At 41.3% G+C, this 20,568-nt stretch overlaps 2 protein-coding genes across 4 annotated transcripts; both read right to left on the minus strand.

The window, feature by feature from the left end:
• Positions 1–1,918: 1,918 nt before the first annotated feature.
• Positions 1,919–8,978, minus strand: LOC147054874 (cartilage intermediate layer protein 2-like). The gene is made up of 8 exons (XM_085916946.1): positions 8,664–8,978; positions 4,832–4,913; positions 4,609–4,639; positions 4,479–4,505; positions 4,014–4,197; positions 3,809–3,921; positions 2,283–2,454; positions 1,919–2,113 (listed from the first exon to the last, which is right to left on the minus strand). Exons 2-8 carry the CDS (start codon positions 4,856–4,858, stop codon positions 1,999–2,001), a joined length of 669 nt encoding a protein of 222 aa, XP_085773072.1. The 5' UTR covers positions 4,859–4,913; positions 8,664–8,978; the 3' UTR covers positions 1,919–1,998.
• Positions 8,979–15,582: 6,604 nt separating this feature from the next.
• LOC147054875 (uncharacterized) lies at positions 15,583–20,169 on the minus strand. Of its 3 annotated transcripts, none has more exons than XM_085916943.1 (8): positions 20,098–20,169; positions 19,136–19,217; positions 18,887–18,917; positions 18,757–18,783; positions 18,285–18,468; positions 16,852–16,964; positions 15,982–16,153; positions 15,583–15,770 (listed from the first exon to the last, which is right to left on the minus strand). In XM_085916943.1, the coding sequence occupies exons 2-8, from the start codon at positions 19,214–19,216 to the stop codon at positions 15,656–15,658; spliced, it is 723 nt and encodes a 240-aa protein (XP_085773069.1). In that variant the 5' UTR covers position 19,217; positions 20,098–20,169; the 3' UTR covers positions 15,583–15,655. The 3 variants fall into 3 exon arrangements, with proteins under 3 accessions (XP_085773069.1, XP_085773070.1, XP_085773071.1); XM_085916944.1 differs by lacking the exon at positions 20,098–20,169 and adding an exon at positions 19,323–20,039; XM_085916945.1 differs by lacking the exon at positions 20,098–20,169 and adding an exon at positions 19,323–20,039 and having other exon boundaries at positions 19,136–19,242.
• Positions 20,170–20,568: the final 399 nt, after the last annotated feature.

Raw genomic sequence — 20,568 nt, forward strand, 5'->3', positions numbered from 1 at the left:
CAAAGCTCTCTGTCTAGCTCCAGAGTGTTCCTTCCTTTCTTATCTCACTAGCTATGAGCAGAGCTCCCTCACACCTGAAAAAGTACTCTGTTTTGTTCAAAGGAACGTCTTTGTCTTTTAATCAATTCTGTAGCTTTTATCTATGGATTGTTGTTGAGCGAGACTGTCTTTAAGTGTTACAGAAAAGACATATCTGTTGAAGTAGTTGCATATAAATGATCCCATATTTACTTAATATTAGTATTGTGTGATTAGCAAGAATGTTGCATTGTTCCACAGGAAAATGACACTCAACACGCTTCGAGATATCTCACCAAGGACGAGTCAGCCAACCAGCAGCTAACCGGCTGAGGAGGAGCAGGATAAACTGCAACCTAACTGCTGGAGTCATGAACCGGCCAAGGCCTCGCACCACATAACATTCCTTAGCTAATCAGCATTGCTACAGCCACAATCTCCCCTCCCTTTAGTGTAGCAACGCCTTTTGTAACCAGGGCAACCCAAAATAAAAAGAGGAGATAGCGGAAGAGGAGCTCAGAATTGGTGGACTGTAACTGGGCCTCACGAGTAAAATGAATACTGGTGGTCTTCTCCTCTTTGTTATCGTGTGTAAAATAATGTCTGATGGTATTTAGACCTGACATTTAACAATGGCTTAACTTTTACGACATTCTGTAAAATCAATTTAATTTTCTGGCGTGTGAATTGTCGTTTGTCTTCCCAGCGATTGGATGGAAACCACTCCAGGGTGTGCCCCACCCTGCTGGCCCAAGATGAACGCACTTCATCATAGCGATTTAGAATCAAATAATTCATGCTGCTGTTAATTTGATCCCATTTGACTTGGGGTCAAATTTATCATTTATTCATCTTCTTAAGATATTGTCCTCATGAGGGTCAAGGGTGTGCTGGAGCCTTTCACGGAGGTCCGTGGGTGGGGTAGGTGGTGTGCACTCTGAAGCCTAAACTGTCACAATAACACCTACAAAAAAATGTTAGTGGTATATTGGCCCATCATGCATGTTTTTGGAATGTCAAAGTCAAAGTCCGCTTTATTGTCAATTTCTCCACATGCCAGGCGCACAAAGAGATCGAAATTACGTTCCCCACCGTCCCACGGTGACTAGACAGTACACAACACTCGCACCAAATAGCACAAAGAGTAAAAACGAACAGACAAGAGCAACGAAGAAGTAATAAGTGCCCGGTCCGCTCGATAGCACGCCAGCCGCTCTAGTAGCACAGCAGAGTCCGGTGTCCAGCGACCGGACAGTCGCCAGAAGAATGGAAGGCACGGCCGGGCGAGTTGGGCAAGCCGCTAGCCTGGCCCGGACGCCTCCGCGCTTCCCCCTCTTCTGCCTCCTCGCACACCGCTTCCGACGCTGCTGGTCCGGGGAAGGAGTAGCAGACGAGTCCAGCGATGATGCAGGCATTGTAGTCCCAGTTACTTTAATGTCCCCGCACCAAAGTCCGAAACGCCGCAAAACTCGCTTTCGCCGACGTCGAGCAGAACCTGCCTGCTGTACTCGTAGCGCTACGTGGTGCGATCAGACAAACACATAAAACTGTCTGACAAACACTCATTAAATGAACAAAAACACCGATCGGCAGGGACGGAGAGAGGCCGCTGCGTGTGCACGCGCCACCATCTTGCCATCAAGGAAACCGGAGTATCTAGAGATAACCAAAAGGCAATTATGCAAAGTTCACACAGGAACCCCACCTACGTTATTTTATGATTCTAAAAAGGTATTGTTGGATACAGGTTTTTTTCTGATTAACATTTTGTTTCACCATGCACGATGAAAATTTAATTTATGTAAACATGTAATTTACATGCATTTGCTCTTATATAGTTTGGTCTGCAACCACGCAGTGAAAATCGCAATTGGCTTACGACGATAAATGAATGAATGACTTTTGATTGCTTGAATAACTTTTTATTTCACAATTACTCCTTTGTTTTGCAGAAATCAAGGGTTGTTTTATTTCACATGATTACTCCTTTGTTTTGCAGAAATCAAGGGGACATATGAAACGAACTTTATAATCGGAGCAGCCTCCATCCTTCTGGTCATCATTTTTACAGATGAACCCAGTCTCGGTATCCACTCTGCAGAGATGAGAGAATTTAGTACAACGAATATCACCAATAAAAGGAGCCACATCAAACAAACTGTGACAGTTCAGATGTATTGTATAGTAGTTTGTGTATGCAATGTGACAAGCAGACGTCACTTACCTACACAAATGTATGTATGTGCAGTAGTTATAGTACTTACACGGCAATGGTCTCCCCTGTTGAAGTGAAAGGCTTTCCATCCATAGTTTGGACCTCAATGCCAAGTGGAATATCACAAATTTCACCTGGGTTTTCAGCAAAGATTTTTTCAAGTATCTCATAATCTCCAGTCTCAGTGGAGTCATCTTGATTATACCAAGGGGTCTTGCACACTGAAAGAAATGAGCCCAGAGTAAGGCGATGAATAAAAAATGCAATCTGTGGATTTCTAAGAACCAAATTGAGGGAAGAAAAAACCCACAGCAAGAACACGCACAACCTTGTCCAAAAATTGTCTTTGTTCTTGCCGTTTTAACTGAAATTGGATATTTATATAATTGAATAAAATTTAAATACATACCATAATTTTCGGACTATAAATCGCTCCGGTGTATAAGTCGTACCAGCCATAAAATGCACAATAAAGTGAAAAAATCCAACACCAAAAACAGACATGAACCAGCAACAACAGGCTAAACGATACGGTATGCTAACGTGACACTTACACAAACGAGAAGCTGAGAACGGGCCTGACGTAACATTCAGAGTTATTCAAGTAATAAGTATTACATAAATAACAAGTTTATCAAACCATCTGTGTCACTCCAATTCATTAAATCCATCGATCGTGCTTTATGTAAACAATGCCGCATATGCTCGCGTCGGACCCGTTGTAAGTTGCATTTGTAATTATTCCACAGACCCATATAACGATATATAAAGTATATTTCAAATAACTATCATATTACAACAATATTATATATATTATATATATACAATATTATCAAACCATCTGCGTCCACGCCAAGACGTGGGTTTGGTAAACGGCTCTTTATTTAACAAAACAAGAGTTCAACGAGCCAACAACTACTGAACGTCCAGCCACGGAGGTGGAAGAGAGCTCCATAAATAGGACCGGGCGTGCGTAAAAGCCATGTCCGAGCCCCATCCACCGTCCCCAGACAGCCACCCGGCTGAGCGCGGGCCCCCAACTTCCATCCACGGAGGTGAAAGAGAGCTCCCGTCGAGAAGGACCGGGCGTGCGTAAAAGCCATAATAGTTTTTCAAACCTTCTGTGTCACTCCAAATCATTAAATCCTTTAAACTCTTTGTCCTCCGTGTCACTTAAAAACAAAGCCGCTAAGGATGCCGGTAGTACGTGGGGCCCTTCGTCATCTTCGTCATCCCGTGATCGAATCCTTTGCCCTTTATGTAAACAACCGCCATGCGGCACGGGTGACGTCACTTGGAGTTCAAATGACAGTAATCCCTTGCTACATTGCGGTTCATTTATCGCGGTTTCACTACTTTTCTAATTGTAAAAATTTGTGAAAAAAATCCCATATAAATCGCTCCTGAGTATAAATCGCCCCCCCCAACCAAACTATGACAAAAAACGCGATTTATAATCAGAAAATTACGGTATATATAAATGGGTGTGGAATGTGATGGTAAATTCATATACCACTAACGTGGTGCCATAGAAATGTTGTAAAAATAAAATTGGAGTCAAATTTACTGGATCACCTTCAGGTCCGCAGAATTCAAGGGGGCACATGAAACGGACTTTGTAATCTGCACAACTGCCATTGTTTGTCTGGTTTGCGTTTTCACAAATAAATCCAGTTTTTGTGTCAGACCTGTTGGGACAACCAGGAGAAATTAGTCACATTCATAGGAGGGCTATGTGGATGCATTCTCTATCAACTGTGCTAATTCAACTTGTACTTACACTTGAATCACATCGCCTGTTGATTCAACACTGGCTCCAGATGTAGTTGTAACCTCAATTCCGATTGGATGTTCACATATCTTCCCTGAATTTTCTTTTTGCAGATCGGAAAGAGTTTCATAGTCTCCAGTACCAGAGGAGTTGTCTCGGTTAAACCATGGAGTCCAGCATTCTGGATCAACGACTTAGAGAATCCCACATATTTTTAGGTCACAGTGATCAGACATCAAATTGTCAATCATTTTTGTTGACTTTTTTTCAAGTGGAAGCAATTTAGATTTTTACGACAAGATTGTAGTATTATAATGCAAACCACATTTGGGCAAATAAAAAGAAGCAACTCTACTCAGAATACAGATATTTATATAACTTTAAGCAGGTTTAACTTGCATAATGGCTGTTATACCTTAAATTGGAGAAAATAAAAAGCATATGCGGGATAAAAAAATTGAGTCGCTTGCTTACCATCATTGCTGCCATGCACGTGACCCCCTAGAAAGGAAGTCCAAAAGAAATATGTTCATTTGCTTGCATCTATTAAGATGACCTGCAGTATTGTGAAGGTCAAGGTTGCATTTCTTAAAAAAGATCATACCAGCATGCAGGAGCACAAGTGTCAGGCCCAACTGTGGGAGAACAGGCATTAGACACAGTGGACCAGGTTAAATCTCACACTGTTTCAAAGGGAAATTACATAGACTAAAAACAGGAGTCGGCTTGCTCTCGTTCAGTGGAGACAGTGGAGTAGATAAATAATATTGCTATGAAATCTTTGGTATCCAGCTGCCGTTTGAATTAGGTATACGTTCATACATTACCCATTTCATCATCATTGGATGTGTCATTTCTACAGCAAGATAGGACTTGTCGTAGATATCCTTTAGTACTGGGTAAACCGCTCTAGAAAACAAACCACACAAGCCTTCACTGAGCAAACAGAATTAAAGATAGTTTTTAACATTAATTTATCCTATTTTATACTGCTTCAATCGAGACACCATATTTACACTAGTTTAAGAAAAATGAGGCACTTTTTATTGTTTATAGTTTTGGCAACATAATTAAGAGCAAACACTAGTTTTAAACAAAATTGTCACCTGTACCACTACTCACCAGTGTTGACTCTGTCCCTTTCGTTCAAGAAGTGGAGGTCTATACATTTACGCCGTTTACAAGGTCTTTATATATGTTTTTTTTTTGCCCGTTTTCTGAGTCAGGTGATCATGGGAATGTCTGGAATTTATTTTAGGTATTTGGTGAAAAAATAACTTTCACCGTAGGAAATGAATTTGTAGTTATAGCAAAATGAGCTGACAATGTATTGTCTATAAAACTAAACTAAAACTATTTCTAATTATTTTTATTATTTTGTACTCCAAACGTATTTTACTTTAAACAGGCATCTGCGCCAAATCTTTTTTAAATGACAGTTCAGTTTTATTCAAATTGTTTTTAAATTCTGTGTCGGACTCTGAAAATTTATTTTGTGTAAAATGCAGTAAAAATGAAATGTATAATTACTGTTTGAAATGCGATTTGTAGCTCTGGAAATATCTAGTATAGCTGGGTTGAAAAAAATTGTTTTATAACCTATAAAACTTTAAATCGATCTCTAACCCACATAAAATATTTGGTTGGAAGAACTTGATGCCCTTTAAAAGTAATATTTTATTCCACTACAAGATGACACATCTCTAATATACGGTCAATGAGCTATGTCTGAGCATCGTGGTCGAACAAAGCAATCTTCGATGATTATCTCATTCATATCGGTATATAATGTGTTTGCATGCTTGTTAGGGAGGTGAAGTGCATGCATACATTGATTGATGGTAATTAATAAAATGTGATTGCAGCGAGGGCTTGTTTTCCATCACATGAGCCTTCATGCTGTGCTGCAGTGAGCTGCACTATTACATTTTGTCTTGGTGGCATCTGTGTGCCATTCAAGTGACCTGAGGTGTGACCCACAGGGTCAGTTGTAACCAAGGTTTCCACTTTCCTTTTCCTCCTTGTTTCCCCTCTGGGACAAATTCATAATAATTGATAAAAGACCTAATTTGTCAACTTCAAATCTTAAACACCACAAACAGCCTTTTAGACTACTTTGAGGCGAGGGCTTGTTTTCTATCACATGACCCTGAATGGATGGATGGATGGATGGATGGATGGATGGATGGATGGATGGATGGATGGATGGATGGATGAATGGTAAGGTAGGCATCGTAAAAATTGCCAGTAGGTTGGTAAATATACATCCCAGGGGAAAATTACTTACTTACATACACAATTACATACATACATACGTACATATGGAACGAGCAACTAAACTAAAATTTAATGTAAGATTACAATATGTAAGGAAAGTTGTGAAATAACTTTTACTCAGTTTCTGACTGGTGGTATTCACTGACCTGACCAGTCACTCAGGCTGGTCTGGCCAAGGTATGGCCTCAACATGTTAGATTACCTCAAATGGAGGGGCTGCAAGGATTTAGGCAGGGACTGGGAATTCACCTAATGCATGTGTGACCTGAATACCCTTGACATAAAGTGTGAGACCAACCCAGCCAGTCACTCAAGCTGGACTGGTCAAGGGATGACATAGGAATGCTAGCCTGCCTCAAACAGAGGTGCTGCGACATTTGAGCAGGGACTGGGGATTCACCGAATGTATGAGTGACCTGAATGCCCTCTGTAACATCAAGAACCAGCTGAACTTGTGCACTCTAGACGCTGTCCGGATTAGCTCAAGCACTATACCACTTATCCTACCATACTTTTTACAAGTCAGTGCTTGGCCTGCAAGTTTGGGAAAAAAGGGCTATGCGGCTGAACCGGCACTTTTTTTTTTACTCAGTTAGGGAACATTCCAGTTTTTATGTGTACTCTCCACAGTCAATAAAACTTCTTAGTACCATACTGTCATAGTCAATGAGGTCAGTTATTAGATCTAACCGAAGCCAACGAGGGAAAGAGATGTTGAAGAGTGGACTGACATGGGGAAGCAAGACTGAGGGTGAACAGGCTGAACTTAATAATTAATGTTCCTTGGGCGACATAACCCACAATCAAGTTTCCAAATTTAGGCCTAGATAATTTATCATTTTTCTGAACAATCTGAATAAGGTGACCGACTTGTTATGGTCAGAAAAGTATGTATTGCCCAACTATGTAAAAAATAAACTACAAATTTCTCTCTGGTAGTTTGAGCCAGTTGAGTGTTAAAACAAGCAACTCCAACAAGAGAATCAAACTACCAAGGTAACGAACAATGACAGCTTTGTCGTCAAGTAGTATAGAGGAGATTATGAATCTTGTTTTCATTTCTTCTTTAGGGAGTTAACGACAAGTGAGAATAAGCTATTGCGATTTCTGCCGATAGTTCCACTGAGGGAACGAGCTGGAGGAGGTAGTGAACAGGATGTAAAGGGTCCAACATAATTATGACTTTTCTTATTTTAGTAATCTTGGGATTCTTGAATAATGAACATAGGAGTCAAGTCAAATTCATTTGTATAGCCCTTAATCACAAGCAAGGAAAATGCCATCAGTCGTCATGGTGGTGCCTGTGAGCACGTCGTTCAATTCAGATATCGCACCGGTCAGTTTGTTTTGAAATCCAGACAGCCATTTTTAGTATGGATGTCACCAGCCCCCACCCCAACTAGGGAGAAAGTGGGGGAGGACAGAGAGCAGAAACTGCAGCCAGCGGCCGGATTAATAAAGGCAATAGTATGGCAATTTTCAAACCATTTGAATTTTGGAGCCTAAATGGAGAATGCTCTCAGACTTGCACACTTTATTTAGGCCCTTGGGATCACTAACCATCATTTTGCAAACAAACGTTGTGGGACAGAACATATGGTACCACTAGGTAGCCGAGATAGGAAGGCCCTAAACCATACAATATTCTAGACTTGGTTCGTAAAATAACCTTGAAGTCATATCTTCGTGTTCTGGTAGCCAATGCAGATTAATTACCGTAATTTTCGGACTATAAATCGCATTTTTTTCCCATAGTTTGGGTGAGGGGGGGGGGGGGGGCGATTTATACTCAGGAGCGATTTATATGTGAATTTTTTCACAAATTTTCAAAATTCAAAAATCCGCGATGTAGTGAAACCGCGATAAACGAACCGCGATGTAGCAAGGGATTACTGTCATTTGAACTGCAAGTGACGTCAGCAGCGCGGCGGTTGTTTACATAAGGACAAAGGATTCGATCACGGGATGACGAAGATGACGAAGGGCCCCACGTTTAAGGATTTAACGATATGGAGCAGGGGTCGGGAACCTTTTTGACTAAGAGAGCCATGAAAGCAAAATATTTGGAAATGTATTTCAGTGAGAGCCATATAATATATTTTAAAAGTGAATTCTACTAAATGTCAATATAATACGCCTCTGAATTTATTCTTTTAAATAATGTTGTTATAACACTCATGATTAATGCGACTTCTGGTGCTGCATGGATTTGCTGATGTCTTTGTAGTCGGGTTGGTACTTGGTGAGGTTAAGCTTCATGCAAGCGTGGAGGCTTTCATCCGTTAAACGTGATCGTAGATTGGACTTGATGTTTTTAAGATGTGCGAATGACTGCTCACATGCAAACGTAGACCCAAACATGGTTAATACAGCAATACTCACACGCTGCAGTGTGAGTTATGTGACAGGAAGCGCGTTCCAAGTTTTGAGAATCAGCTGGTCTTCGTAGGTAGCGTGGTGCGTGTCGAAGTACCGCTTTACATTCGACCGTTTCAACAATGTCATTTTGTCATTGCAAATTAGACACACAGCAGAACCCGCTCTCTCCACAAAGGCAAATTCGTCGGTTCATTCGTCCTGAAATGTACGATACTTGTCGTCTTTATTTCTTTTCGCCATCTTCTTCGTCAAAGGGTTAGCTTTGAGCTAATGACCGAGCAGACGCAGTCTCAGACTGATTCAAAAGGGGGCGTTTACCTGTTTTACCCAGCAACGGCAAACGTAGGCCAGTATCATCCAATTAAAATAATGGACAATTGCTCCTGCAGCCCTGAACAGGACATGCGCAGTGAAAAATCGATGGATGGATTAAAACAAGTGAGAATATTTTGTTTTATCTGCGAGCCATATGCAATCATCAAAAGAGACACATCTGGCTCTCGAGCCATAGGTTTCCGACCCCTGATTTGGAGTGACACAAGGTTTGAAAAACTTATTTATGTTATAGTTATTTGATATATTTTATTTCGTGTAGCAACTTGTATATGTTTTTATCGTTACAGTTCAGTAATTGTTGGCTCGTTGAACTCTTGTTTTGTTGAATAAAGAGCCGTTTACCAAACCCACGTCTTTCCTGGTACTTTGTTAACGCTACAATATAGTTATATACTAGATCTGTGCGGCGCACGCGCGGCGTTGTTGACATAAAGGACGAGGAATTTGATCAATGGATTTAATGATTAGGTGTGACACAGATGGTATGATAATATTGTTGTTATATAAACCTACGTCTTTCCTTGTACTTTGTTAACGCTACAATATGGTTATATACTAGATCTCCAGCGCACGCGATCTCCTTTATGTCAATAAAGGACGAGGAATTTGATCGATGGATTTAATGATTTGGAGTGACACCGATGGTTTGATAATATTGTTGTTATATAAACCCACATCTTTCCTGGTACTTTGTTAACGCTACAATATAGTTATATACTAGATCTGTGCGGCGCACGCGCTGCGTTGTTGACATAAAGGATGAGGAATTTGATCGATGGATTTAATGATTTGGAGTGACGCAGATGGTTTGATAATATTGTTGTAATATGATAGTTATTTGAAATCTACTTTATATATCGTTATATGGGTCTGTGGAATAATTAGAAATGCAACTTACAACGGGTCCGACGTCAGCATATGCGACACATATGCGGCATTGTTTACGTAAAGGACGATCGATGGATTTAATGAATTGGAGTGACACAGATGGTTTGATAAACGTGTTATTTATGTAATACTTACTTGAATAACTCTGAATGTTACGTCAGGCCCGTTCTCAGCTCCTTGTTTGTGGATATGTCACGTTAGCATACCGTATCGTTTAGCCTGTTGTTGCTGGTTCATGTCTGTTTTTGGTGTTGGATTTTGACAAATAAATTTGCCCCAAAAGTGTGACTTATACTCTGGCGACTCATATATGGTTTTTTTTCACTTTATTGTGCATTTTATGGCTGGTGCGACTTATACTCCGGAGCAACTTATAGTCCGAAAATTACGGTAGTATCGGGATAAGATTGAACCTTCTCATCCATGTGAGCAATTTAGCTGCAGTGTTTTGTACCAACTGTAGACTTTTAACACCACATTACAGTAATCAATGTGCAATATAACTAACGCATGTATAACAATCTCTGCATCACGGTTGGAAATAATTGGATGGATCTTAGCAATAAAGCGAATGTGAAAAAAACGGTTCTGGTAATTTTCTCAATGTCTTTTTGAAAGGAGAGGATTTGATCAAATATAACTTGATGACTGCTGGGACAGATTTCAGCACACCCACGACCATTATACCAATCTCGTAGATTTGTCATTTTAATAGCATACTCATCCGCAAAACAATGAAAAATAATGTATTTACATATTATGTCCCCAAGCGGTTGCCCAAGTGGCAACTAAACAGTTTCCACATGATGGGTCATCTCTGAGAGATAAGAACTAAGTCAGGAGAGTGATGACCCAAAAATACCAACACTTTTCATTGGACTGATTCAGTGTAGAACCACCTGAACAGCACCTGTGGCAGGCCGAGTTCCTCAGTAGCCAAACCAGTTCTCTTCTGGGGCTTTTTCAGAATTGAGTTGACGATGGTCTTCTACTTTCTAAATGACTGTAATCCTTGGAAGTTGAAAGTCTCCACATTTTACAGTGCATTTCTCCCTTGCCTCTCAGGAAGCTGCAGGAGATGCATGAAAAACGCTGAGCTGGTCTGGACAAAACACTCCACATTGGGAAGAAGTGTTAACTCGACATAACAGTGCAAATGGGAAAAATATGTGATATAATGCTGGCAACATTAATAATGTTTGAGGCAGAGAGATGTGTTATTGACACCGCTTTTTCTTCTCCTATTACTATTCCTGGTATTGGGTCAATCTACACGTCAAAATAATTAGTTGCGATCGAAAGTGTGATGCATGTTTAAATACATTATGCTGCGGTGTTCTCGCGCTATTCTCATGCTAGCACATTAATTGAAGCTCCCTCTGTGACCCTAAACATTCAACAAGAGACATTTTATTGTTGAAGTTCTAGTCCTGTTGTTTGGAAGAGAGGGAACCATACTATATGAAGGCTCAACTTTATTATAAGCATTGGGTAAAATATCCCTTGCTCATAGTGTCAGACCAACCCACCCAGTCACTCAAGATGGACTGGCCAAGGGATTATATAGGAATGCTGGCCTGCCTCAAATAGAGGGGCTGCAAATTTTGAGCAAGGACTGGGGATTCACTTAATCATGTGTGAGTGACTTGAATGCCCACGGCGACTGCAAGAACGAGCTGAACTTGTGCAACCTAGGCGCTTTCTAGATTAGGTCAAGCACTATTGCACATGCACAAGGACTGGGGATTGGCCTAAAATGTTTGAGTGATCTGAATGGCCAAAGAGATTGCAAGAACTAGCTGAGCCTGTGTAACCAGGCACTGTCTGTAATAGCTCAAGGACCGCCACTGAAATTTTAAAAAATTTTGTTTAAAAAAAAAAAGAAAAGCACACAAAAGGTGATGTGGCCTAACCACTTGTTGACCCTGTTTACTCAGCTAGGGAACACTACAGTTTGGCCCTTATTGTATGTGTTTACAGCCAGTAACATTTCTTCATTCCTCTTTACAATTTTTCTGTGAGGGAACAGAAACAAAACCCTTTCACACACTTTTCATAAAGTTAAAGTTCCAATGATCATCGTCACACACACATCTGGGTGTGGTGAAATTTGTCCTCTGCATTTAACCCATCCCCATGTGATTTTGATCCATCCCCTGGGGAAGAGGGGAGGATTTTGGTGATCTAACCCCAAAATTCGAACCTTCAATGCTGAGTGCCAAGCAGGGAGGCAATGGGTTCAATTTTTATAGTCTTTGGTATGACCCGGCTGGGGTTTGAACCCACATTCTTCCAGTCTCAGGGCGGACACTCTACTACTAGGCCACTGAGCTGGTTGGGCCACTGAGCTGGTAAGGCTACAATGCATAAGAATGGAAATACCTTAGATCTGGTATGCAGAGGATTGGCAACGTGAAATATAACAGTACTGCCATACACTACTGTTATGTCAGATCACTACCTAATAACATTTTAAATTCTAGCTCTATGTCAAAGACAGGAGCGCAATCAAAATATAGCAGCTAAAATATTAACTACATAACTGTGACTGGGCTCCCTGAGTTACTGCCGGCAGCAACCACCATATTTCCTGCATATATGGGCTCTATTGATAATCTCACAAATAAATTCAAAGCAACACTGTTAAATGCCATTGACTCTTTAGCGCCACTACATCTGAAAACTCGCTGTAGAAAGCCCACTTCGTGGCTCATGGATGAAACACGTACACTTAAGCAATTTTGTAGAAAGCTTGAGCGCAAATGACGTTGAACCAAACGAGGTCCTTCTCGACGGAGCTCTCTTTCGCCTCCGTGGATGGAAGTCGGGGGCCGGCGCTCGGCCGGGTGGCTGTCCGGGGACGGTGGATGGGGCTCGGACATGGCTTTTACGCACGCCTGCTACTACTTACGGAGCTCTCGTTCACCTCCGTGGATGGAAGTTGGGGGCCGACGCTCGGCCGGGTGGCTGTCTGGGGACGGTGGATGGGGCTCGGACATAGCTTTTACGCACGCCTGGTCCTATTCTATGGAGCTCCCTTCCACGTCCGTGGCTGGAAGTGCCACCTCCAGGGATGGAAGTCGACGCCGGCGCTCGGGGCCGTGTGGCGGTGAACTATTTATATTATATTTATTTGATACATTTTATTTTGTGTAACAACTTGTATATGTTTTTATCGTTACAGTTCAGTAGTTGTTGGCTCGTTGAACTCTTGTTTTGTTAAATAAAGAGCCGTCTACCAAACCCACGTCTTTGCTTGTACTTTGATAACACTACAATATAGTTATACACTTGACCTGGGGAATAACGACGACGTTGACGACAAAGAACGAGGAATTTGCTCAATGGTACAGCGTAACAGCCTCCTGAAATACAAAGTTTCGCGAATCTTAGTAAAAAGTAAATATTTTTTTGCAAATTATCAATCTTAATAAAACAATCCTAAAAACTTATTTGACACGGTGGCAAAGCTAACTCTACAACAGCCGACCTCCAATAGTTCCTTCCACTCAGCCGACGAGGTTCTGAAATTTTTCGTTCGAAAGATTCAACCCATTAGGGATAAAATCAAGATGACCGCTCTAATCACTCAGGCAAGAGTTTCGGGCGCTGATGATCATGCAATACCCCTCTCAAATTTTAAAAGCGTGTCCCTTGAAAGGCTTACATAACTGGTTAGTCGGCTAAGCAAAAACGTGTTTACTTGACCCGCTCCCAGTCAAGTTCGTTAAAGAATTATTTCAGATTTAGATCTATTAACCTATAAATCACTGCATGGCAGAGCGCCTTCGTATGTCATCAACCTAGTTCTTCTTTGCGTTCAGTCCCTTAACCTCCTTTTGCAAAACGCTAGTCTTTTAGTGACTCAGAGGGCCAAAAAGAAGCCTGCAGGGTCTAGACTCTAGAGCATTTTTTTTTTAACCTGCCACACAAAATCCTCCAATAAATCCTGCCCTCAGTTGCTAAAGAAAAAACAAACAATGGGGTGAAAGAGACATTCAGGTTGATCTATTCATCCATCCAACCATCCATTTATCCATCCATCCACCATCCATCTTCCGCTTATCCGGCGTCAGGTTGCGGGGGCAGCAGCTTTAGGAGGGACTCCCAGATTTCCCTCTCCCCAGCCATTTCATCCAACTCATCCCGGGGATCCCAAGACGTTCCCAGGCCAGCTGAGACACATAATCTCTCCAGCAAGTCCTGAGTGAGCCATGGGGTTTCCTCCCAGTGGGCCATGCCCGGAAACCTCCCCAGGGGTGCGTCCAGGAGGCATCCTGATGAGATGCCCAAGCCACCTCATATGGCTCCTCTCAACGTGGAGGAGCAACGGCTCTACTCCGAGTTTCTCCTGGATGACCGAGCCTCTCAATCTATCTCTAACTCAAACTCATTTTGGCTGCTTGTATCCGGGATCTCGTCCTCTCGGTCACAACCCACAGCTCGTGACCATGGGTGAGGGTAGGAGCGTAGATCGGCCGGTAAATTGAGAGCTTTGCCTTGTGCCTCAGCTCTCTTTTTGCCACGACAGACCATCCCGACCGCTTCAGACTCGGCTCCGAACTGCTCCAGTTAGAGCTGTATATCACGGCTTGAAGAAGCACACAGCACCACGTCGTCTGCAAAAAGCAGAGACGCAATGCTGAGGTCCCCAAACCAGACACCTTCAATGCCACGGCTGTGCCTACAAATTCTGTCCATAAAGGTTATGAACAGAATCGGTGACAAAGGGCAGCCTTGGCGGAGTCCATCCCTCACTGGGAACGAATCCGACTTACTGCCGGAAATGCGGACCATCAGTTATCATTATTGTTGTTGTTGTTATTATTGTTGTTATCATTATTATTAACGATGACTTAACTTTTATGACATTCTGTAAAATCAATATAGTTTTTTTGGCGTGTGAATGGTCGTTTGTCCTCCCAGCATTTGGATGGAAACAACTCCAGGGTGTAACCCACCCTGCTTACCCAAGATGGATGCATTTTCAGATTGTTGGATGCAGTTCATCATAGCATTTAAAATCAAATGATTTATGCTACTAGTTTGTTTCAGTCTGTACTAGTCAATTTGATTCCATTTGATTCGAGGTCAAATTTATCATTTATTCATTAATCATCCAAACAGATTGTCCTTGAGGGTCAAGGATGTGCTAGAGCCTTTCCTGGAGTGGTAAATTGGCCCATCATGCATGTTTTTGGAATGTGGGAGGAAACCGGAGTATCTAATGATAACCAAAAAGCAAATGTCCAAAATTCACACAGGAAGCCGAAGTCAAAATCAATTTTTGCACCTCTGCTCTGTGAGGTGAACGTGCCAGTGCACCAATGCACCAATCTGCCGCGTGAATTATAATTAAAGCAGGCAAAGTTTTAGTCAATCGGCGTAATGACATTGCAGCTCTGATCAGGCCTGTCTGTTCTTCAGCTTTTGTAACAATTTTGATTAATTTTGATTTTGTCAAATCTGTGCAAATAACACCCACATGCTTTATCCTATTATTCTAAAAAGGTATTGTGTGATAGTTTTTTTTTTTTATGAACCTTTTGTTTCTCGGTAGACTATGGAAAAGTATCTCATGTAAATATCTAACTAGTAATTGTACATTACATGCATTTGCTCTTATTGAGTATTGTCGACAACCACGTAGTAAAAATGTCAATTGGCTTACGAGGATAAATGAATGAGTATCTTTTGATTGCTTGAATAACTTTTATTTCACATGATTACGTCTTTGTTTTCTAGAAATCAAGGGTTGTTTTATTTCACCATTACTCCTTTGTTTTGCAGAAATCAAGGGCGCATATGAAACGAACTTTATAATTGGAGCAGCCTCCATCCTTCTGGTCATCATTTATACAGATGAACCCAGTCTCGGTATCCACTCTGCAGAGATGAAAGAATTTAGTACAACGATTATCACCAATAAAAGGAGCCACATCAAACAAACTGTGACAGTGATGACTGTCAATTGGCCTTAAATGTCATTTCAATTCAGATGCCTTGTGTTGTATAGTAGTGTGTGTATGCAATGTGACCAGAAGACGTCACTTACCTACACAAATGTATGTATATGTGCAGTGGTTCTAGTACTTACACGGCAATGGTCTCCCCTGTTGAAGTGAAAGGCTTTCCATCTACAGTTTGGACCTCAATGCCAAGTGGAAAATCGCAAATTTCACCTGGGTTTTCAGCAGAGATTATATCAAGTATCTCATAATCTCCAGTCTCAGTGGAGTCATCATGATTATACCAAGGGGTCATGCACACTGAAAGAAATGAGCCCAGAGTAAGCTGATGAATAAAATATGCAATCTGTCGATATCTAAGAACCAAATTGAAGCAATAAAAAACCCACAGCAAGAACACGCACAACTTTGTCCCAAAAAGTGTCTTTGTTCTTCCCGTTTTAACTGAAATTGTTCTACCGAAACATCTGCAAATGAGATTTTTGTTGTTGTTGGGACCAGATTAAATGACATGTGGAATGTATAGGGGAAACAGGGAACAGGTAAGAACAATTTTAAACCGATCGACGTCAATTTGGCTGCTAAATGTTTGCCCACATTATCCATACACTACTATTAAAAAGGGGAAGCCAACCCTCAAATTTTCTTTACCAGAGCATCCCCACTATTCTTAACAAGGTCTCCTAAGCAAATTAAGCAAATTAAGCAAAATCTACCTTTGTTGATCCATTTTGGGTGTTGCAACCATTTTGCCATTTGCTACTGACTAAAATCAATCACTAAGGTAGTGACCAATCATGGCTCAATTTGAACACCAAATAACCATACTCAGATGGCCGTTATTGGTCATTACCAGAGCATTGAGCACTGGAGATGTCATTTTTAGTGGACAGTAAATTGCAAAATGACTGCCTTGATATATATAAAAGGGTGTGGAATTTGATAGTAAATTCATATTCCACAAACTGCTTTAGGTAGGCTGAAATTTACTGGATTACCTTCAGGTCCGCAGAATTCAAGGGGGCACATGAAACGGATTTTGTAATCTGCACAACTGCCATTGTGTGTCTGGTTAGCGTTTTCACAAATAAATCCAGTGTTTGTGTCAGACCTGTTGGGACAACCGGCAGATATTACCGTAATTTTCGGACTATAAATCGCCCCGGAGTACAAGTCGCACCAGCCATAAAATGCACAATAAGTGAAAAAAACCCCCATAAATAAGTCGCACCGGAGTATAAGTCCACTTTTGGGGCAAATGTATTTGTCAAAATCCAACACCAAAAACAGACATGAACCAGCAACAACGGGCTAAACGATACGGTATGCTAACGTGACATATACACAAATGAGGAGCTGAGAACGGGCCTGACGTAACATTCAGAGTTATTCAAGTAAGTATTACATAAATAACATGTTTATCAAACCATCTGTGTCACTCCAATTCATTAAATCCATCGATCGTCCTTTAAGTAAACAATGCCGTGTATGCGCCACATATGCACACGTCGGACCCGTTGTAAATTGCATTTCTAATTATTCCACAGACCCAGATAACAATATATAAAGTATATTTCAAATAACTATCATATTAAACAATATTATCAAACCATCTGTGTCACTCCAAATCATTAAATCCATCGATCAAATTCCTCGTTCTTTATGTCAACAACGCCGCGCGTGCGCTGCAGAGATCTAGTATATAACTATATTGTAGCGTTAACAAAGTACCAGGAAAGACGTGGGTTTGGTAAACGCCTCTTTATTTAACAAAACAAGAGTTCAACGAGCCAACAACTACTGAACTTCCAGCCACGGAGGTTAAAGAAAGCTTCGTAGAGTATGACCGGGCGTGCGTAAAAGCTATGTCCGAGCCCCGTCCACCGTCGCCGGACAGCCACCCGGCCGAGCGCCGGCCCCCGACTTCCATCCACGGAGGTGAAAGAGAGCTCCCGTCGAAAAGGACCAGGCGTGCGTAAAAGCCATAATAGTTTTTCAAACCTTCTGTGTCACTCCAAATCATTAAATCCTTCAAACTCTTCGTCCTCCGTGTCACTTACAAACAAAGCCGCTGATGCCGGTAGTACGTGGGGCCCTTTGTCATCTTCGTCATCCCGTGATCGAATCCTTTTCCCTTTATGTAAACAACCGTTTACACGCACGGGTGACGTCACTTGTAGTTCAAATGACAGTAATCCCTTGCTACATCGCGGTTCGTTTATTGCGGTTTCACTACATCGCGGATGTTTTAATTTTGAAAATTTGTGAAAAAAATCACATATAAATCGCTCCTGAGTTTAAGTCGCCCCCCCCCCCACCCAAACTATGACAAAAACTGCGACTTGTAGTCCGAAAATTACGGAAGTCACTTTCAAAGGAGGGCTATGTGGATGAATTCTCTATCAACAGTAGTAATTCAGCTTGTACTTACACTTGAATCACATCGCCTGTTGATTCAACACTGGCTCCAGATGTAGTTGTAACCTCAATTCCGATTGGATGTTCACATATCTTCCCTGGATTTTCTTTTTGCAGGTCGGAAAGAGTTTCATAGTCTCCAGTACCAGAGGAGTTGTCTCGGTTAAACCATTGTGTCCAGCATTCTGGATCAACGGCTTGGAGGATCGCACATATTTTTAGGTCACAGTGATCAGACAGCAGTCAATTTGTCAAACATTTTTTGCTGATTTTTGTTCAAGTGGAAGCATTTTATTTTTTTTTACGACAAGATTGTAGTATGATAATGCAAACCACTTTTGGGCAAATAAAAAGAAGCAAATTTACTCAGAATAGAGACGTGTATAACCTTAAGCAGATTTAGCTTGAACAATGATAGTTATTCCTTAAATTGAAGGAAAATATGACGTATATGAAGGATAAAAGAAACCGAGTCGCTTTCTTACCATCATTGCTGGCTTGCACATGAACCCCTAGAAAGGAAGTCCAAAAGAAATATGTTCATTTGCTTGCATCTATTAAGATGACCTGCAATATTGTGAAGGTCAAGGTTGCATTTCTTAAAAAGGATCATACCAGCATGCAGGAGCACAAGTGTGAGGCCCAGCTGTGGGAGTACAGGCATTAGTCAAGTCAAGTCAAGTTTATTTGTATAGCCCTAAATCACAAGCAGTCTCAAAGGGCTTCACATAGACAATCAATTGACAATTATTCTCAAAGCATCCCCTGATCCTGGGCATTAGACACAGTGGACCAGGTTAAATCTCACACTGCATCAAAGGGGAATTACATAAAACTAGAAACTGGAGAAACAGTATACATTACCCATTTTATCATCATTGGATGTGTCATTTTTACAGCAAGATAGGACTTGGCGTAGATGTCCTTTAAAACTGGGTAAACCATTCTAGAAAACAAACCACATGACTTCACTGAAGACACAGAATTAAAGATAGTTAATTAAATAGGAGGTTGCCATATATATATATATATTTTTTTTTGCAATACTTACCAATACCAATTGTTTTTGAATGATTGTGGTCACAAAATTCTAACACGAGGCAATCAAGAAGACCAGGCTATGAGCACCAAAATCAAATAAGTTCATTTTTAAACATTCTTTCCAACTTGTTTGTACAGCAAACATGGGCAAATTACGCGGGCCACACCCAGCTCACGGGACCGTTTAATCCGGCCCGCCAAACCTGAATAAATTGTATTATTAATTTTTTTTGGTCATTTTCCCTACAATGACTGAGTTTCTCCAGTCGATGGGGAAACGCCCGCCCGCACATTTACTCCCGGAAGCCGTGTCAGAAAGCCCGGCGTACCCTCACAAGTGCGTGCACGTACGCAGTGGTACGGACACCGGCGCTCTCCGCGCTCGATTTCTATCAGTGCCGAATTTTGAGTGTGGGCTGTGACGTCAGCATTCTCGTAATTCGCGCGCTGAGCTTTCAGATAGTTTTACGCTAAAATCACCCACAAACCTTCCCCTGGAATACTTCCATTAAAATGAGTGCCCGAGGAAAAGAAAGGCGGACACTGAGTGCCGAGTGTTTAAAAAAGAGTGGACAATTTGGCTCGACCGACGTGTGTGAGCAGACGTTCAGCCACGTTTCTCTGAAAATAATTTACACAAATACCAGGGATTGAAACTAGCGACCATTCTCATTTTCAAACAATGCAGAATGCTCAAGGACATTAATGCACCACCTGTTTGCGACTAATCTTAACTTTTAAAGGTTTTAAGGCCAACTTGAAGGAAGTGTTTCTCGTTTCCTCACCTCTGTCACCAGGTGTTTGTGAGTTAAACCTCTGCTCTGATTTTCAGATATCCGTCACCGTGTTGCCGTTTTAATTTCTTTATGACTTTATTTAGATGTATTCTTTCATTGAATCTTCAGATATCCGTCACAGTGTTGCCGTTTTGATTTCTTTATGACGTTATTTAGACGTATTCTTTCACTGATTCTTCAAGATGATGTATTTGGTCAGAATGTTTGCCGTCTGATGTGATTTCGCCTCATAAGATAAATAAACATCTTTCATAAATCTGACCTGCAGCCGCTGAAGTGATGGAGACTGTTATGCTGTTAATAAATGCATTTGTTTTCAAAAAGCTTTTTTTTTTCGAATATCCATGCTTTACTACCTACTAAAGGCCCAAACCTTTTACACAATGACCTTTACATGTCATTTTATTACTTCACACAAACACTACATTAATCTGCTCCTGGTTTGGCCCCCCGGTCAAA

Source organism: Syngnathus leptorhynchus, chromosome 7 (genome assembly GCF_054491065.1).
Source record: "Syngnathus leptorhynchus isolate UIUO chromosome 7, UIUO_Slep, whole genome shotgun sequence".
NCBI classification, from domain to species: Eukaryota; Metazoa; Chordata; class Actinopteri; order Syngnathiformes; family Syngnathidae; genus Syngnathus; species Syngnathus leptorhynchus.